The following is a 20,000-nucleotide window of genomic DNA, read 5'->3' as shown; positions in this document are numbered from 1 at the left end:
GTGCATTCGTTGATGCATTTTTCGTGTTGTTCGCAGACAACGCTGTCAATGGCGTCCCTTCGGTGAGCGCGCGGAACTGTGGTCTGTGTGTGTGTGTACCTGTGTGTGTGTGTACCTGTGTGTGTACCTGTGTGTATGTGTCTGTCTGTCTGCCTGCCTGTCTGTCTGTCTATCTGTAAAGCGACGCGAGTTGCTTCACAATCAGCAAAGCAACCACTTCCCCTGCGTCACCGCTCCAACTCACCGCCATTGCACCACTGCTGCAGTGCGCCAACGGCGACATCATGACTGTGATGGCCCGCGAGTCGTGGGGCTTCGACGTGAGTTAATGTCACATCCCAGCTACCACACGGAGGGAGAATATGTGTGTATGTGTGTCTCTGTCTCTACCTCTTTCTCTGTCTCTGTCTCTCCGTCTGTCAAGGGCACAAAGACATGCTGTGGGTGCTTATCATCGTGCGCAGCAGTCACTTATGCTGACTCGTTGATCTTGCTCATGTCTTTGCAACCCTGACAACTCGGTCACAGCATGGTACATTCACAAATCTTCACAAACACATCACACACACACGCAATACACTCTCTATTCCGTTCCCCCCCCCCACCCTCGGCCGTCTGCCAACCGCAGGGCTACATCACGTCCGACTGCGGCGCGGTTGCTGACGTACTCAACTCGCACAAGTTCACGCGCAACACGAGCGAGACCATCAGAGCGGTGCTGGAGGCTGGCATGGACACGGACTGCGGCTCGTTTGTGCAGCAGTACCTGGCAAAGGCGATGCAGGAAGGCGTGGTGCCACGCGAACTGGTCAACACTGCGCTCCACCGCCTGTTCATGGTGCAGTTTCGCCTGGGCCTCTTTGACCCCGTGAGCAAGCAACCGTACACCAACTACAGCGTGGCGCGCGTCAACACGCCGGCAAACCAGCAGCTGGCGCTGGAGGCGGCACAGCAGGGCATCGTGCTGCTCAAGAACACGAACGCGCGCTTGCCCCTCAAGACCGGACTGCACGTCGCGCTCATTGGCCCAAATGCGGTATAGCACGCATTGTGTGTGTGTCTGTGTCTGTGTCTGTGTCTGTATCTCTGTGTGTGTGTGTGTGTGTGTGTGTGTGTGTGTGTCTGTGCGTGTGTGTGTGTGTGTGCGTGCATGTGCATGTGTGCATGTGCATGTGTGCTTGCGTGTGTGTGCATGTGTCTGTGTCTGTGTCTGTGTGCGTGTGTGTCTGTGCGTGTGTGTCTGTGTAAGTGAGTAAATGCCTGCCGCCGCTTCCGTCTCTCTGTCTGTCTGCTTCTCTGCTTTTCTGCTTTTCTGCGTTCAAGCACCAGCAGTGTTGGCTCTACCGTCTTATTTGGGCATCGAGGTTTGATTGCTGACGTCACCCGTCCCCATGCTTGTGATCACGCCCGTTGTCATGTGCACGTGTTAGGATGCGACGACGGTGATGCAAGGAAATTACCAGGGCACCGCCCCCTTCCTCATCTCACCCGTCCGAGGATTCAAGAACTACAGCGCGTACGCTTTGCCCATACACGCGTGCACCCACGCAGTCACAGACGGATGATTGCTGTGCATCATGTTTGCACCTGCTCTTGTTCTCTGTGCAACCCTACATGCCTTTGTCAGTCACACACAAGCACGCACGCGCACGCACACATTCAAACACACGTGCGCATGCAATTGACATGTGTACAGGGCGGTGACGTACGCAAAGGGATGCGACGTTGCATGCAAGGACACCTCTGGCTTCGACGCCGCTGTTGCCGCCGCCAAAGAGGCGGATGCGGTTGTTGTTGTGGTTGGATTGGATCAGGGACAGGAGAGTGAAGGGCACGACCGCACGTCCATCACTCTTCCCGGACACCAAGAAGACCTCGTCGCACAGGTTCGCGCTGCCAGTCTTCGTGGTGTGTGGGGGGGGGTTCTGTCTGTCTGTGTCTGTGTCTGCGTCTGTGTCTTGTCTATGTGTGTGTCTGTGTGTGTGTCTGTGTATGTGGGTGTATATGACACGTTGCATTACCTTGCGTTGTGTGTGCCTGTCTTCCTGCCTGTCTTCCTGCCTGCCTGTGGGCCTGTCTTCCTGCCTGCCTGTGGGCCTGTCTGCATGTGTGTGTGTGCGTGTTCTCTTGGCTGTCTGCGGATTCTTAACGTGATTTCATTCACACGATACCACCTCATCCATCCACGCCGCAATCCTCCCCACACCCACAACGCCCGTTAGGTCGCTGCTGCTGCCAAATCGCCCATCGTTGTGTTTGTGATGACTGGTGGTGCTGTTGACTTGTCCACCATCAAGGCCAACAAGAACGTAGCCGGCATCCTGTGGTGCGGCTACCCTGGCCAGTCGGGTGGTCAGGCCATGGCAGATGTCGTGTTTGGCGCCGTTAGCCCCGGTGGGCGCCTCCCATATACCATTTATCCGGGATCATATGTTGACGCGTGCTCCATGCTCGATAACGGTATGCGGCCAAACAAGACGTCAGGCAATCCCGGCCGCACCTACCGATTCTACACGGGCAAGGTGGGCACCTGTGAAGGGCTGCGTGTGTGTGTGTGTGTGTGTGTGTGTCTGTGTGTCTGTGTGTGTGTGTGTGTATGTGTACGTGTGTGCGTGTGTGCGTGTCTGTGTGTGCGTGTGCGTATCTGTGAATGTGTGTCTGTGAATGCGTGTCTGTTTACAGGCTTGCACATGCTCACATGAACGTCTGCCTCCCCATCACCTGATGTCTCTTGCAGCCCGTGTATGAGTATGGAACAGGACTGTCCTACACGTCATTCTCGTATCACATCCACTACCTCAACACGATGGACACCAGCTTGGCAACCGTGCAGACATACGTTCAAGATGCCAAGCAGAACCACAAGTTCATTCGCTACGATGCACCAGAATGTGAGTGGAGTTAATTGCAACAACATTTTCCTCCAAAGTGCTTCATCGTTACACTCGCCTTCATAGCCTTCAACCTTGATTCGCCCTCACACACACACACACACACACACACACACACACACACACACACACACACACACACACACACACACACACACACACACACACACACACACACACACACACAGTCACGCGGGTGGAGGTGAACGTGACGAACGTTGGGCGCGTCGCCGGCGCGGATGTGGTGCAAGTGTTTGTTGAACCGAAGACACCAGCCGAGCTCGGTGCCCCCATCAAGACCCTCATTGGCTTTGAACGCGTATTCCTCAACCCGGGGCAGTGGACCATCGTCCAGGTGCGATTACTCTTGGCTGCTGCTGGCGTGCTTTGTGTCTGACGCTGCCTGGCTGCCTCTATGTTTCTGTGTCTGTGTCTGTTTCTCTGTGACTCAATGCATGTGTCTGTGCTTGTGTTGTATTGCACTCTTGTCTTGTCCCGTGCGTTTGAATGCACGTCAGATCTCAAAGCCCTCATCCACTGCTCACTCCCCAAAAACATCCAAACACTTCAACATATACATTTCAACACACGCACACTTGCACACTTGCACATAGTTCTCTGTCAATGCCCACGACCTGACGTTTGTGGACGCGTCTGGCAAGCGTGTTGCCCGCGCTGGGGAGTGGCTGGTGCACATTGGACACGATTCACGTCTCACCTTTCCCGTGCACGTCAACTGATGCCTTGCACTTGGTTGCCTTCCTCTCCATTCACATCCCCTTCCACCTTCTGCTCACGATACTGTTTCTCTGCTTTCGTTACTTGCAATCCATTACGTGTTGTTCACCTCCTCCAACGCTGACGTGTCTGTGTGCGTGCACCTTTGTCCGTCCCCATCACTCCTCAAGACAACGCGTTTGACACATTACATGGTGCATACCACAATGCTTCATGAAGCAATTTGTTTACAACTCGCATGGAGAAGAGAGCTACTCGCTGGAATCGGAAACCCTTAACGTCGCATACATGGTCACGCACCTCTAACCCTCAACGACCATGAAAAGGCGCTGTCACACATCCACATTCGCAGGCGCAGCATATACGTACTGACTGCCGCTTCCTCGCTCCCCTTCTGAGTAGTGTGGTGTGATTTGTGTGGTGTGTGTGTGAGTGAGTGGAGTGATGTGTGTGTGTGTGTGTGTGGAGTGATGTGTGTGTGTGTGTAGTGTGTGTGATGTGTGCGTGTGTGGTGTGATGTGTGTGTGAAGTCGGTGAATAACAAGTTGTTACAAAACACAGCGCGGTGCCACGCACATCGCATCACAACACACACGCACAAACTGCATGTGCAAGAGCCTCACCTCCGACGTCGTATGCTGCCGCATTCCACGCGTGCTCAGGCTGCGGTCCTGAGCTGCTGTCGCCGCCAACAGTTGACTGCACCACATCGTAGGCGCTTTCTCCACTCCCTGTCACCACAGCAACAGACCACAGCGCAAACCAGACGGGCCGTCAACACAGCCGAGGAAACAGTGGCAGATGCATTGTGCTTGGAGGTGTCGCGCAAGACGATGAAATGCGTGCGTGTGTGTCTGTCTGTCTGTGTGTCTGTGTCTGTGTCTGTGTCTGTCTGTCTGTCTGTCTGTGTGCGTTGTGCTTGGAGGCGTCGCGCAAGACGATGAAATGCGTGCGTGTGTGTCTGTCTGTCTGTGTGTCTGTGTCTGTGTCTGTGTCTGTCTGTCTGTGTGTGTGTGTGTGTGAAAGTGAGTGCGCGTGCGCTTGCCGTTGCCGCACCTCCAACATCATACGCCGTGTTGCTCCACGAGTGCTGTGCTTGAGGTGCAGTGCCATCACGCCGGTCAACAACGTCATACGTGCTCGCGTCCCACGTGTGCGCGGCGGTGGCTGTTGTTGAGCGACACAAACACAAAAGGGGGTTGAGTGGTGTCATCCACCAGAAAGCGCAAAATTCCGCACGAGCACACGCAAAGCAACACCACAGGGCGAGACATAACAAATATGAACACACGTGCAAACACACGCGCAAACACAGCAAACACACAGAAAAGCACACACGCAAACACACCCTCGTCGGTGCTGGTTGCGGCGCTGTAGACAGGATTCCTCTTCAAGCCCGACAACAGCACCGCTGGTGGTACACTGCTGCCATCACCATCACCGCCACCATCGGCGCCGTTCGTGCTCTCCAACAACACCTTCCCAGCCCGGCCCACTTTGCTGTGCACGCGCGTCTGTCGCCGCCGCCGCACAATGAGGACGACTACGAGTGCAGCCACCAGCACCGCCCCAGCGGCAGCACCAGCAATGATGGGGATGGTGCCACTGCTGCTGCTGCTGTTGCGACTTCCGCCAGCGAGCGCCGACGAAGACGACGTGCTGCTCGCCGTGGTGGTGGTGGTCGTTGCGGGGGCGCCTGGTGACGACGATGATGCTGCTGATGAAGGTGACAAGGTTGTCATTGTTGTTGTTGTTGTCGTCGTCGTCGTCAATGGCTGTGGTGGCGATGGTGACGCTGATGGTGGTAGGGACCCCGGATCGCTTGTGCTGGTCCCGTCCTGCACTGTTGTCTGCTCACTTGTCGAGGTGACTTCACCCACCGTCGTCGTTATTGCCGGCATTGGCGTCGTCGTGGTTGCGGTGACAGTCGTAGTCGTGGTGCCGAGAGCGACCGTCGCCATGGGTGTTGGCGGTGCAGGGATGCAGTTTTCAGCGTATTCCGTGCACCCGTACTCACAGATCTCGGCACAGTCTGTGCACTTGAACTGTCCTCGGTACGAGAAGGTGCGTGGGGGACAGGGAAAGCACCGTGTCTTGTCCTCCAGGCTGTACGTGTTCTCGGGGCAGGGGATGCATGACGGTGTGCCGTATGTTGGGGCAATGGCCCCATCGTGGCACGTAATGCACATGGACGTGTGTCCGCCGGAAAATGTGCCGGGTTCACACGGCGTGCAGCTGGCGAGGGCGTGCCCGGCAGGATCCGCGCGAAACGTTCCAGGTGGACACATCTGCACGTGCAGTGGCAACATTAGTCGTCGTAGTTGCAGGTGGCAGCAGCGAGCGTGAGATTGAAGCATGAGCAGACAGTGCAAGGCTGGTTTCGATGGAGGGTAGTCTGCAATGCCAGCAAAACATGCTTCAAACACAGCACGATGACAACAACAACGACACCAACAACAAAGACGACGACAACGACGACGACGATGATGACACGTGTGACAGCAACAACGTACATCGCACGAGGATGCGCCCACGTCCTTCTGGTATTCGCCCAGACCGCAGGGCGAGCAGCTGGAACCGGATGTGGAGATGAACCCGTTGGCGCACTTCCTGCACTCAAACGACTGGTGTTGTTGTCGTGGTGGTGGTGGTGGTGGTGGTGGTGGTGGTGGTGGTGGTGGTGGTGGTGGTGGTCATGGGGAAGGAAGAAAGAGCAATTGTTTCGATGGCAGGAATGGCTCCCAGGAGAACGGCAGTGTGCTTTGATCGGCATGACAGCACAACGCTGCCATACAACGCGCAAAGGAAGGGCCTCAAAGAACATTAGCTCACGTGCACAATATCTCACCGAGCTACCAGTAACGAGGTGGCCAGGCGGGCAAGTGTCAGTACACTTTCCGTTGTCCCGCAGCTTGTCAGCGCCCTTGGAGCATCAATGATGACGAAGAGGATTAGGAGGGACAAGGAATATATGACCATGTCTGCGCGTCTGTGTGTGTGTGTCTGTGTATGTCTGTGTGTGTCTGTGTGTGTCTGTGTGTGTGGGCCTGTGTGTGTCTGTGTGTGTCTGTGTGTGTCTGTGTGTGTCTGTGTGTGTGTGTGTCTGTGTGTGTGTGTGTGTGTGTCTGTGTGTGTGTGTGTCTGTGTGTGTGTGTCTGTGTGTGTGTGTGTGTGCACCTGACACGATGTGCACTGCACGCCACGCCGGTCGCAGGTGCCGCAGCCGGAACGGCACGCTGGTAAAGGCAGTTCAACCGCGCCGCGGCAACAAGGAATCGGTGAGTACGCGTGCTCATGTACGAAACGCGCGCACACATGCGCAAGCATACACCAACACACATACCCAAGCACATGCAAGCAAAGAGCCACAAAACAACGCATTCGCGAGAGAACATGCACATTGGCCTCATCATCAAACACACGTGTGCAAACTCACGGTAGCAGATGTTGATGTTGGGCTGTTGCTCGATTGAATCACGCGAAAAGCTGCCGACGATGGGGCAGCTGGAGCCGCACTCCGACATGGAAACTGATGCACAGGAACAGAGGATGCGCGTGATGGTGACGAGGATGGTGGGGATGGTGGTGGGGATGGTGGGGGTGGGGAGCTTGCAACCACGCCGAGCACAAGATTGGGCACCACATGTGCTTGCCAAGTCATCGCATCACATCACATCACATCAGAGGTTTCAAGACGGGGATCACCACTGACCGGTGAGCAAGTCGGCACCCGAACACGATGTGCAGACCTGATCATCCCCAAAGCATGTGTGGCAAGGGTCATCACAGTCTGAAACCAGACAAGTAAATATGTGAAACAGGACAGTAGCATCCCACTCCCGTTAGCTTGTTGGAAAAGCATGCTTATGCATGCACACGCGAACACGCTCAAACTGATGTCTGCACAATAGCACGTACACGTACACACGCACTTAAGCCCTCACCGCTGCATGTTGAGCCAGAGTCAAACTGGCCGATGTCGCACTCGGAGGTGCACGAAGGCGGTGCTCCGCCCTGAATGCACGTCAAGCACGTGTCTGCCGTGATCTCGCAAGTTTCGCAGTTGCTGCCACACTCTGCAGTCAGAGGCAGTGGGTGCGCAGGTGGGGATGTGAAGGTGGGTAAATGCGAGCGAGCAGGTGCGAGCAGATGTAAAAGAATGAAAATGTGAGTGTGTGTGTGTGTGTGTGTGTGTGTGCGTGAGAGAGAGAGAGAGAGAGAGTGTGTGTGTGTGTGTGTGTGTGTGGAGGTTGTGGTTTTGTCATCATCACCACCACCACCATTCACATTGATCTAAAACGGTAGTTGTGATGCGTTGCAAGAGCAAGCTGTTTTACGTTGGCATATTCCTTCTGCGTTCTTGAAGTAGCGGTAGGGGCACTCGGGTGTGCAGATCCCGTCATGGAGTGCGTGCGAGGCAATGCAAGATGTGCACTGCTCCTTGTCAATGCACGCTTCACATTCCTCAGGGCACGCTGGTGGCACGCATGCGGAAAATGAGCGCGGGGTGAGGACAGCACGAAAGGTAAGCGTGATCACAGTGGGAGATTGGACCACAATAGCCGCGCTCGAGGGTCGAGTTCAGGCCGTACACACGCATCCACACGCACACGCATCTACACACACACACACACACATTTACACGCACACGTACGCACATGTACACACACGCATCCACACGCAAACATACACATACACACACGCACGCGCATACACGCATTGACTCGCATGTGCATGTGCGATCGACGGATGTGCTGGGCGGTGAAAACTCGTATTCATGAGGACCACACTCTGAGATGGCTGGCAGACGATAATGCCGCAGTGGTGGTGGTGGTCGTGATGGTGGTGGTGGTGGTGAGAAAGGCTGAGTGTGGGTGTGGAAGATGTGTGGGTGCGCTAAATAGTGGCATATCATGTCACAATACACCACATGCGCTCGTGAGCGGGAGCACGAGTGGAGCACGAACACGGCTGACACTCTCGCAAGGCAACTCACGAACACAGAGGTTGTGGTGGACACGGTCGATGGCGTAATGATCGCCCGCGCTGACGCAATCGGTAAAGGTCACGCATGTCGTGTTCTTGAGAAACAGGTCGCTGCAACCGCAATCTGTGGGCACAAAGTCTGCATCCGGGCACGTCTGGCTCGTGCCGGAACTCCACACACACGCCCGGTCCACACCAGCGCAGTCACTGCAGGGATGCCAAGTGCTCATGAGATGGTGCAGTATGAACAAGAAAAGATGCACAAAGATAAGACATGCACACGCATAGAGAAGACACATGATCACACGCCCACAATTGTATACATGCGCAAATAGCACAGAAGACACACACACACACATACGCACACACACGCACACACACACACACACTCGTACACACACGCACATACACACACACACGCACGCACGCACACACACACACGCATTCGCACTCGATCTTGACGTGGTCCTGGTAGAAGTCGCTCCAGCACATGGTGTACGTGTTTCGGACAGGGCCGTCACATGTGTGCTTGCATGTCGGAAACAACTGCGCCACATCCACGCAGTTGTACTCTTGTGGATCTGTTGCGTGATATGGGAGGCACGAACAGGAGAATGGGGCAGGTTAGGGTGAGAGAGGATTAAAGGTTGGCGAACTGCTTCTAGGGCTGTTCCACTGCGTTCTAGGATGGGATAAGGAGGAAGAATAATGGCAAGAGCACAAGGAAGGCAGCGTACCTGGAGTAAACTCGATGTAGACATGGATTCTGTGCGCTGTGTTGAAGAACTGCAAGTTGCCGTTGGTCTGGAAGTCCGTCACCGTGAATTTCAACAGTGTTGATGATGCAGTCTGCAAGCTAATCTCCAACAGCTCCTGCATCGGTTGATGATGAGCACCAGGTCAACATCACATTGCGTCACAACGCACAGAACGAGAAGCATAAAGAGTATCACGCACATACACACACGCACGCACGCACGCACGCACGCACACACACACACACGCACACGCACGCACGCACGCACACACGCACGCACACACACACGCACACGCACGCACACACGCACACACACACGCACACACGCACACACACACGCACGCACACACACACACACACACACACACACACACACACACACACACACACACACACACACACACACACACACACACACACACACACGCACACACACAAAGCCTACTTACGAATGCAGCATTGGCAAAGACAAAGGTCTCGTTCCACACAGGTTCGGAGCTGGCAAACACAACGGCCGTGCTCTCTGTGCGATCGATCGTGCCCTCCTCCAGTCGCAGATCCACGTGTGTGTCGCGAGCCTGGCTGAGGGTTGCGTTGAGGACGGTCACCGTCAACTGGCCAACAAAGTTGCCTGCACAAGCACACAAAAGCATGATGTGACCGATCAGCAACAGCCACGAGTGAAACCACATAGTCCCACCAAACCCCACCCCGGAACAAGCCAGGTGTTCATCCATGGCGCATGTCCCTCATCCACCACGCCCCTCCGGCTCACCGTCCGCGGTGCCTGCGACGACAGCCCAAACAATCACCACCACCAACACACGCAGCGGCAGCGCGATCATTTCGATTGATTGGATAATTGAAAATGATTGGAGGTCCTTCTTGCTTCGTTTTTCTTGTTTGGCTAACGCGCTTTGCGTTCATGTCCATGAGTTGCTGTTGCTGTTGCTCCACACTGTGTTCATTTGTCTCAAATCACAACAGCCACAATGATGATGTCACACAGCACTCGCCAGCTCATATGTGCGTCGCACAACTCAAATGTAACTCAAGAAGAAGAAGAAATAGAAGTAACACATCGCACACAACAACGCACAACTGTCCACAATTCAACTCAACGATACAACGACACAAACACTCAAACCAACTCGCACATTGACCATTGGCACCAGCCAAGAACAAAATAAGCATCACCCACCATCACACATGCACATGATGATCGCGTAACTTGTCTGTGGATTTGGATCAAAAACGTGCCCTCCATTGCACTGCACTGCATTCACACGGCCGACTCTGCTGGCTCGGGTGTGAACGGCTCCACCTTGCCAGACTTTGACCACGGCTTGTACCACGTGTTAGTTGTGGTCTTCGTCTTGGCCTTGTCCGTGCTGCCACAGCTCGCTTCGCTGCCCCTGAACCCGTCAACTTCTGTCGTCCGAGACTTCACCCCGTACAGGTGCATTCGCGCTAGAACGATGAGCACGACAAGCAGCTGTGCCACGATGGTGATGTTCAGGGCCAGTGACGTGTCTGTTGTGGAAGCGGCAACCAAAGGGAGCAATGAACGTGAGCATGCGAGCGAACAAAAGCGTAACACACAAAGAAAGCAGCAGACAACATACCGGTGTCCCCTTCCAACAGCACACCAACGACACACAACACACACACACGCACGCACTCAGATACATGCATACACAAGTACACGCACGCACACGCACACGCACACACATACCCACACACACCCAAACACATTCACACACACTCAGATACACATATACACCCACACTCATACACACACATACACATATACACCCACACTCATACACACTCAGTACAAACACATGCACACACACACACCGCGCCCGGTCAACTAACTCACCAATCTTGAAGGAGTCAGAAGAGGAAGTGGAAGAGGAGGAGAGCGATGACGACGCTGCCGCCGCTGCCGCTGCCTGCGTCACATCTTCGCTGGACGGCTCAACCTCCACGCTCACCTGCGCGTCCGCCTTGGTGCTCGATAGCACAGGCAGCGTCTCCACAAGCGTCGTGTTCTGAAGCTTCTCCTGTAGCAGGGATGCAAGCTGCGTTGCGGAGAGATTCAGGTCCTCCGTGGCCCTGCGCCGACGCTGATTCGCTGGCGGTTGCGTTGATGCAGGCGCAAACTTCAGCGTCACGCTCGTGCCCTGCGTGTAGTCGTTCTCGTCGACTGGCTCAACCAGCACAATCTCCACACGGTAGGCCGGCACGCCAACAAGCCCGGAAATCTCGCGCGCAAGGTCGCGGGTGAAGTTGGTGTAGATGACAGACGCCGTGTCCAGATACACGGCCTGGAATGGAATGTCAAGCTCCAACCCGCTCACAGATGCGCTTGCGTCCTCAAGCGTCAGCTCAGCGAACTTGAACTTGTGCTCGGGCGGGAACTCCATTTGGTTGCCGTTGAGGTCCTTGACGTTCTCGATGACGACTGTGGCGGAGAGGCCGTTGACCTCGTCGTAGCGGAACCCGCGGCGAAGGGACATGGAGATCTTGCGGCCCTCGCACACAATCACCATGTTGTTATTGTTGAAGTCGCGGTCGTAGTCCTCCACCGTCAACGACACCTGGAAGATGAACGGCTGCCGGCACTCCACGTCCTCGTTGAACTGGAACGAGATCTCGTCGCCAGGGAAGAACTCGCCATCCGCGGGCTCCGGGAATCCAAACACGACCGGCGGGTCGCGATCAACGACACCAAGCGCAACGGACGACAGCTTCTCGTCAATGCCATCGGGCATCTCGTTGATGGACGCCTGGCACTGCGCGCGGATGCGGAGGTGGTAGTCGCCCTCAAGCAGCGTGGACGCGTCCCACCATGACGTGATGTAGCCGTACTCGTTCTCGCGCTTGCGGATATCCAGCGCGTCGCCGTTCTCGTCGCGGGCCAGCAGCCAGATGTACGAGTTGACGGGCTTGAACTCGATGACGACCTTCTCCAGGCGATCGTCCTCCAGCCACGTGCGCTCGGCGTGGTCCGGGTTGAAGGCAACGACGCGGATCTGGCCGGGCTTGTAGTCCTGCTCCATCGTCTCCTGGTTGAGGGTGAACGCGCCAGACTCGCCAATCTCGCCAACAAGCTTCACCGGGCTGCACGGCTGCAGGAACTCGGCCTCCAAGTACACGTACTCCACGCTAGTCACCTCGTCCGTGATGTAGCCGTTGTCGGGGTGCCTGTCGGCCTCGCACAGCGACCGCCAGCCAATGGCGACTGGGTCGTACTTGAACTTGTTGGGGCCCTGGTTCACGGTGATGGTGATGTACTTTGCCGAGTTGCCTGGGAAGCCCTCAAAGATGAGTGCCGTCTCCAGCGCCTGTCCGTTGGCTACAACTTCAAGCCCATCTTGGTTCAGCCACGACAGATAAAACAGCTGCGCATGTTGTGGGATGGGACGGGGACCGGAGTTCGGAGGAGTGGAGGAGGGGAGATGAGATGATTGTGAGAACAAAGTGTAAATATGTGGGAACGTGCAGGACACGTGTCTGCTCAACTGTTGCTGACCATACCAGGACAAGGAATGCCGCCACAATGAATGCATGCAATGCAAGCTCAAACACAACCACACAACAACAACCACCGCAATCACGCGACCACACTCACGTTAAAGTCGGAAGTCATGGGTCCGTCGTTCTTGAGCAGGAGCTCAAACACGGCGGGTTCGCCGGGCAGCACGGGCGCCTCTGGCCGCTTCAGAACACTCACACTCGGCTTCTCCAGCTGCACGGTGTTGGGCTCGTGCGGGCACGACGACTGGCCAGAGGTGGTGTGGAAGACGAGCGTGCCGTAGTCGGGGTGCAGGAACACTTGCACATCAAAGACATCCAGTGGATCGGGATCGCCAAGCTGCAAAGTGACGATGACGATTGTGGAGGTGGTGGTGATGGTGGCGGAATGAGCGAATGCTTGCACATGAACAACCGCTTGCACGTGAGCGAAACATACAAGTATTTCACACCAACAAACCTTTATCAAGGCAAACAAGCCCCCAACGCCCACAAACTCCATCAACGCCCACAAACTCCATCAACGCAAGGAAGCACCACCACCACAAGCAAAACTCCCGCGCGTTCACATTTACATTCACATTCACACACACACAAACCACACACATGACACTCACAGTGAATTCGATGTGTGTCCCCGTGGTGACGCCGGCCTCATGCTCCTCGGCTGTCGTTCCTTCGTAGTTGTAGCCCGTGGACAGCTCAAAGCTCATGCCCACGCCAAAGACCTTGAATCCAAACTCAACATCGACACCGGCTGTCACCTCGTGCGTGCGGGAGCTGCCGCCAACGGCCGACTTGGTCTGCTCAAGGTCAAAACCAAACGTGTACGTGGACCCGCCGCCAGAGAACTTGATCGTCTTGATGCTGCGCAAGTCCTGCTTGTCCTGGTCTGACGCCTCTTTGTCGTCCAGGTCTGTGGCGCCGTCAATCAGATCGTGCGGGGCGAGCGAGATGCCCTTGCCTGCGTCATCCTTGATGTGGGCAGCACCAAAGCCGTCGCACCGGTTCACCTTGGACGCTTCGCTCAGCAGCTTCGACGCTTTCTTCGGGTTCTCGATCATGGACAACGGCGGCGCGCAGTCGTGTTCCGCTGAGGTCTTGCTCCACAGGTCCTGCACGGGGTCAAGCGTGCCTGCTGCTGCCTTGTCGCGCACCTCCTTGTTGCGGTCCAGGTTGTCCTCCCACGCCTTGATTGCCCGCTTCAACTCCGCAACTTTCTCCAGCCGGTCAGCCTCCGTCTCATCGTCGTCGTCATCATCGCCCGGCGGCTGTTCGGCGAGAGCGAGCAGCTTGCGCAGGTCCGGCAACTCCTTGTTCTCAATCTCAAACGCAGAGAGCCACGTGATCAGTTCGCTGTTGTCCTGACCCTCGAGGCTCCACTTGACCTTGGTCTCCTTGGCCGCCTGGCACTGCTCCACGTCGAACGACACCTCCTCCGTCTCCAGCCACACCACGTTGAGGGCGGGCACGAGGAACATGTCGGATCGCTCCCCAGCCGTCATCACATCGTCAGAGGTCGTCAGCTCAATCTCAAACGACCACACGCGCTCTGTGCCGTAGTTGTCGTCCGGATCCATGTTGCCAAAGGTCTGGTGGAGTAAAAGAATTGGACAGGACAGAGAGTGGGGTCGCACGGCGACAGCGTTTGTGATTGAGTGAGTGAGTGAGTGAGTGTGTGTGTGTGTGTGGTAAGCAAGGCAAGCTCACGATGCTTCAGTCTCGTCAACTCGAAACACATGCGCGTAATCACGCAAACACACACACACACACGCACGCACGCACCCACACACACACCCACACACACACACACACACACACACACACACACACACACACACACACACACACACACACACACACACACACACACACACACAAACATCCACTGACGTGAGTTTGGTCGACCGTCAGCTTGAACGGGGTGGATTCCGTGTCCGCCACCTTGGTACACACGGCAGCACCGAGGCCAACGCACTGCTGCACACCCGTCTCCACCTTGACGGGAGCAAGCCCCGTGGTGAAGTAGAAGCCATGGTACTCCTCGTGGGTGTGGGAATCCACAAGGAAGTTGGTGTACGCCTTGGAGTAGGTGACGGTGGACAGGCCACCGGGCGGGTCCTGAATGACTGTAAGCGGCTGATAGCGCGGGAAGGGCACGCTGAAGTACTTGGAGATGACCTTGTCGCCAACCACCACCACCTTCTCGTACACGCTGACGGGGTCCTGTGGGAGATTGTGCATGGTGACGCGGAAGAGCTTAGAGTACGGGTTCTCGGGGTTGACGGCCTGTGGGTTGGTCTCCGGCTCGCCAGTCATGATGTTCAGCTCAATGCGCGTGTTGGAGTACACCGTCTCGCCATTCTTGAGCTCTTCGTCCATCTTCACGTCCATGAGGCACGTGTCGTAGCACAGCTTCAGCTTGTTCAGCTGCTTGTCCGTGAGGGAGGTGGTGGCGTTGAGTGCATCAACCGTGGCTGGTGATTCGCCCAACTGGTTCTCAACCTCAATCTGGCCCGGCACCGCATCGCACGTGCCCACGCCTTCGCCGTAGTCCTCAATCACCTTGACGGTCGCCTTCAGCTCCACGTTCTGCTTGATGACGTGCAGCGGGCGATCGCCCTCTGTGCTGTTACAGTTGTGCTTCTCCTCCTTGTCAAACTCAACGCTCAGCTGCGGTGGCGGGTGGTACTCGAATCGCACCGTCTTCTTGTCCTCGTCGTCCTCCTGCGGATTGCGCAGGTCCAAGTACAGCGACCGCGAGTTGCCCAGCTTGGCCGAGAAGTAGCGCGTGATCTCGCCGCGAACCTCGTAGTTGCGCGTAATCTCCTTGAAGCGCACCGTGATGATCTGCGCTGGCAGCGTCCACTTGGACAGCCGGTCAGAAATGGTGCGTGATTTCACCCATGTTGGGCACGCGTCATACCGGAACTCCATCACCGCATCGCCCAGGTTGAGGTTGCACAGCCCGCCAGCAATGTCGACGGTCGCCGTATCAGAGGTTGTGTCCTTGAAGTTGATGTTCTCCCAGAACTTGCCGTCCGTCACGTCGTAGTATGGTGTGCGCTCGAGCGAATTCAGAGCATTGATGGTCTGCAGGATGCCTGAAGGGGCGTTGGCTGCGTCCTGGTCGTAGGTGACGCGCTCAAACGTGTGCGACGAGTTGCCGTACGCAAGGCTTACGGTGACAGATGTGCCGAGAACAGCGCGCACGAGGTAGCGGCCCTTGGAGTCTGTCACATCGCAGTTGATGAGGGTGTTGGCCTGGTGGCGGTCGTACAAGCACACCTCAACGTCCTTGAGCGGGCAGCCGTCAGGAAGGCCCTCGTGCTCCGTGCCGCCAATGGAGACGATACCACTGAAGGGGAGGGAGGTGGTGTCTTTGACGTTGACCTGGTGGTCGAAGCGAAGGTGTTCCATGATGAGCGTGGTCTCTGTGCATGCGATGCCACCGCAGGTGAAGGTGTGCTTGATGTTGCCCGTGGTCTTGGAGAAGCGGAGCGTGATGCGGTGGCGGTTGCCTTGCAGCTGGTCTGTGAGGATGTGGATGAAGAACTTGCCGTCCTCGTTGGTGACGCGGCGGCCGCGGATGGGCCCAATCTCGTACTCAATCTCCACGTGCTCAACAGGGAGGTGGATCTCCTTGGAGTCGATGGTAATCTGGCCCTCAAGCTGGCTCTCCCACTGGATCGTGTACGATGTGCACGTCTGGCCCGAACTGTACCCGCCCTCCGTGTACCAGGTGGGGTTGGTCGCGGCAATGCAGTACGTCTGCGTCCTGCCTGGCTCTGGGCCTGGGATGCGGCGACTGAAGTCAGGATCCAGGCTGGCGTGAATGGAGCTGGCTGGTGTTCCTGTTGTCACGGCGCTGTTGATGATGCCACACACGCCCGAGTCCACCATGGTCAGGACACACGACCCGGAATCGGTACACGCCTGCTCGCAGTCGTCCTGCGTGCCGTCGAAGATGTAGGAGCCAGACACGCCCGTGCCAGACACGGTGACGCGCTCGTACGACACGGCCTTCTTCTCGCCGCTTTTGAGGGCAGCCGTCTCCACAACACGCAGTTGATGGCACACAAGCGTGTCGTCGCCTTTCGTCTGCACAACAAAGGCGATGCACCAGGAGGAGCGGATGTCACACAGGTCCTTGCACTCCGTCACGGATGCGACGGGCGAGGATGTGCCGGGGTAGTAGCGGTTCTCGTCGTCAGGCACACCCTGCGGCGCAGCCGTCGTGGTCGTGCTTGTGGACGCAAAGTGGCCTCCTGCAAAGCAAAAAAAGAGAATGCGTTTGTTGAGATGTGGTGGCGGGGTAAATACATGCTTGTGTAGGCATGTATGTCAGTGTGTGTGTGTGTGTGTGTGTCTGTGTGTGTCTGTGTGTGTGTGCATGTGTGTGTGTGTCTGTGTGTGTGTCTGTGTCTGTGTGTGTGTAGGCGTGTGTTGGGATGTGTGTAAAAACAAAGTGGCAGGGACAAATCATTGCAGTTGTGTGCTCAACCCACCATCGCGCTGGAGCTCCCGCGGGTACTTCAGGCGCATCTCCCCTTCCTCAACCGCAGTGCTCAGGCGGAGATAAAACGACCCTGCGTGAGACGGAAGCAGACAGTCATGAATGGAGTAGCGGTTAGACCTGATGGAGGCTGAAGTGTCGGAGGGCGAGTGTTGCGCGAGTGGTGGGTGAGTGGGCAAATGCATATGTGCGTGTGTGCGTGTACATTCCACTCACCGTCTGGCAGCTTGTAGTTGATGGACGAGTCGACCTCGGCATAACCGCCCGCTGTCAAGGAAAGAAGGGTCGGCAACGATAGGTAATGGGATGGTGTGTGAGTTCGTGGTTTCGTTCCCGCAACACAAACAATGGCCCATATAGTATGCGTGCACACGTTCGCAATCGCATAAACACACACGCGTACACACACACACACACACACACACACACACACACACACACACACACACACACACACACACACACACGCACACACACACACACACACACACACACACACACACACGTACACACGACGCGCACAAGCAAACCAACACACATGCGTGTCAGCACTCACGTGACTGGATGGTGAGATCGTCGGAGATTGAGAGGGGCTTCTGGACGGCACCGCAGGCCTGCTGCTCCGTCACATCGAAGCGGGCGGCGAGACCGACACCATTGCGCGTGAATGTGAACGCAGACTCGCATTGACTCTGGTCTGCCCACTCAAACAGGATGTGACCCTTGAACTGCTTCACTTTGAAGTCCGTGGGTGCACCTGAGGAGCCACCACAGCCGCAGGGGGTCTGTGCATCTGTGCTCCCGCTGTAGTACACGGTCTTGGTGAAGTGAGTCAGCTCGTCACCGTTCGTATGCAGCGGAGTCACCGTCACCTGCACAATGTGTGTGTGTGTGTGTGTGTGTGTGTGTGTGTGTGTGTGTGTGTGTGTGTGTGTGTGTGTGTGTGTGTGTGTGTGTGTGTGTGTGTTTTGAAACGTGTGAAAAGGGGGGGGGGGGTCGTGGTCGTGGACAGAGTGGACGAGGGGCCGTGGGGCAACAGGCAGTGCGATCATGCGGGTATCAGTTTGCTGCCACACTCGAATATAAAGACAACTTCAGCATTCCCTGTACGTACGTGATAGCGCGTGCCAGCATCGAGGCCTGACGCTGTGTGGGATGAGATGGAGCCAGACACGGTCTTGGGGTAGCCGGCAACGTTCTCGTACGATGACAGGTCGTACGCCCACCGTGCAACGGAAATCTGGTTTGCAGGATGGTGGTGGTGGTGGTGGTGATGATGGCGATGGTGGCGATGGTGGCGATGTGGTCGAGTGAGACACGCTGGATCAGAACAACGCTTGTATCGAACAAACAACGTGGAAAGAAATGACAGGTGCAATAACAGGACGCGGACACACCAACATCACCACCAAACCAGCACCAATGCAAACAAACCTGGTACTTTGGGAACTCGCTTGTCCAGCCACCAGAAAGGGTGAAGTACAGAGACGTGAGGTAGACAGACATGCTGCTGGAAGGGGGTGCAACTGCAAGGTGAGAGCAAACAGCCAGGCGCGTCACACCATGCAAGCGTGAGTGTCATTTGCGTTGGTGTGAGGATAGGGGGTGTAGGGGGGAGGGTGTGAGGACGAAGGGAGGGTTCGATCCGCAACAACACCCACACATATATACGAGACGCGAGTACATGCACACTAATAATTTGCACACATACACGACTGCACAAAGCACACACACACTAACAATCACGCATACACATACACGCACGTGCACGCAAGCATATAAAAACGCACCGTAGCACTCGCCGCCGGAGAGCGTGCCGTACTCGCAGTTGCACGTGAACGAGCCGTCGGTGTTGCTGCAGATGGCCCCATCAGGACAGTTGTGCTGCCCAGTGGCGCACTCGTCAATGTCTGTTCAAGGTCACGGGGATCAACAGAGACAGGCGTGAGGGTAACGGCATGTGGGTGTCGTGAACGCGTGGAACACCAACAACATGGTGGGTTCTCCTTCTCGCAACATCGCCTCGTTTCCCAATTCCAAGGAGCAAGCAACAAGTTGCGAGCAGCAAGTAGCAAGCTGCAAGTTGCAAGTTGCACACAGAAAGCAGCGAGCACAAAGCTATTCACACCTTCGCATTGCTTGGCTGTGCCTGACCAGCCTGGATCAAGTCCGGACCAGCCGCACGTGCGGGATTCACTGCCAAAGAGGCTGAGCTTGTAGCCCGTGTTGCACGATGCGTAGGTGCATGTGTCGCCTGTTCATGAGGAGGTGTTGATGAAGGGATTTGGTGAGTCAGAATCGTGAGTACGATCATGTGACGGTGGTGTCGAGATGGTGTTGAACTTTGGCATGTGCTGTTGGTTGGAGAAAGGTGTACATGAGACACACTGTACGCGAACACGTGTACTTGCAGCCAACCCATCAGCAACAGGGCATGTTGTTGTTGTTGTTGTTGTTGTTGTTGTTGTTGTTGTTGTTGTTGTTGTTGTTGTTGTTGTTGTTGTTGTTGTTGTTGTTGTTGTTGTTGTTGTTGTTGTTGTTGTTGTTGTTGTTGTTGTTGTTGTTGTTGTTG

At 55.9% G+C, this 20,000-nt stretch overlaps 3 protein-coding genes across 3 annotated transcripts in view; 1 reads left to right on the top strand and 2 right to left on the bottom strand.

The window, feature by feature from the left end:
• Positions 1-3,836, top strand: part of PTSG_07498 (beta-glucosidase) — a 7,392-nt gene extending 3,556 nt beyond the window's left edge. Inside the window, exons 12-20 of the mRNA XM_004990947.1 lie at positions 37-62; positions 267-320; positions 629-1,036; positions 1,431-1,516; positions 1,697-1,886; positions 2,223-2,522; positions 2,738-2,891; positions 3,080-3,246; positions 3,506-3,836. Coding sequence (XP_004991004.1) covers positions 37-62; positions 267-320; positions 629-1,036; positions 1,431-1,516; positions 1,697-1,886; positions 2,223-2,522; positions 2,738-2,891; positions 3,080-3,246; positions 3,506-3,631 — 1,511 coding nt within the window. The 3' untranslated portion in view covers positions 3,632-3,836. The remainder of the gene's footprint in view (positions 1-36; positions 63-266; positions 321-628; positions 1,037-1,430; positions 1,517-1,696; positions 1,887-2,222; positions 2,523-2,737; positions 2,892-3,079; positions 3,247-3,505) is intronic.
• Positions 3,837-3,839: 3 nt separating this feature from the next.
• On the bottom strand, positions 3,840-10,230 carry PTSG_07497 (uncharacterized protein). Its single transcript, XM_004990946.1, has 17 exons — positions 10,148-10,230; positions 9,822-10,003; positions 9,353-9,488; positions 9,067-9,196; positions 8,626-8,822; positions 8,358-8,429; positions 7,967-8,104; positions 7,574-7,705; positions 7,342-7,419; positions 7,066-7,158; positions 6,807-6,865; positions 6,478-6,552; positions 6,143-6,253; positions 4,978-5,917; positions 4,686-4,796; positions 4,253-4,360; positions 3,840-4,023 (listed from the first exon to the last, which is right to left on the bottom strand). Exons 1-17 carry the CDS (start codon positions 10,215-10,217, stop codon positions 3,962-3,964), a joined length of 2,694 nt encoding a protein of 897 aa, XP_004991003.1. The 5' UTR covers positions 10,218-10,230; the 3' UTR covers positions 3,840-3,961.
• Positions 10,231-10,250: 20 nt separating this feature from the next.
• PTSG_07496 (hemagglutinin/amebocyte aggregation factor) overlaps positions 10,251-20,000 on the bottom strand; it is a 12,757-nt gene continuing 3,007 nt past the window's right edge. The window contains exons 4-15 of the mRNA XM_004990945.1: positions 19,557-19,682; positions 19,219-19,338; positions 18,863-18,954; positions 18,543-18,668; positions 17,985-18,300; positions 17,645-17,695; positions 17,421-17,501; positions 14,806-17,180; positions 13,530-14,504; positions 13,010-13,252; positions 11,255-12,779; positions 10,251-10,905 (exon numbers count right to left, since the gene is read on the bottom strand). Of these exons, the coding sequence (XP_004991002.1) occupies positions 10,655-10,905; positions 11,255-12,779; positions 13,010-13,252; positions 13,530-14,504; positions 14,806-17,180; positions 17,421-17,501; positions 17,645-17,695; positions 17,985-18,300; positions 18,543-18,668; positions 18,863-18,954; positions 19,219-19,338; positions 19,557-19,682 (6,281 nt within the window). The 3' untranslated portion in view covers positions 10,251-10,654. The remainder of the gene's footprint in view (positions 10,906-11,254; positions 12,780-13,009; positions 13,253-13,529; positions 14,505-14,805; positions 17,181-17,420; positions 17,502-17,644; positions 17,696-17,984; positions 18,301-18,542; positions 18,669-18,862; positions 18,955-19,218; positions 19,339-19,556; positions 19,683-20,000) is intronic.

Source organism: Salpingoeca rosetta (assembly GCF_000188695.1).
Source record: "Salpingoeca rosetta unplaced genomic scaffold supercont1.22, whole genome shotgun sequence".
Lineage (NCBI taxonomy): Eukaryota > Choanoflagellata > Craspedida > Salpingoecidae > Salpingoeca > Salpingoeca rosetta.
The sequence above is the reverse complement of the archived record's forward strand: the minus strand, read 5'-3'. Positions and strand labels throughout refer to the sequence as shown.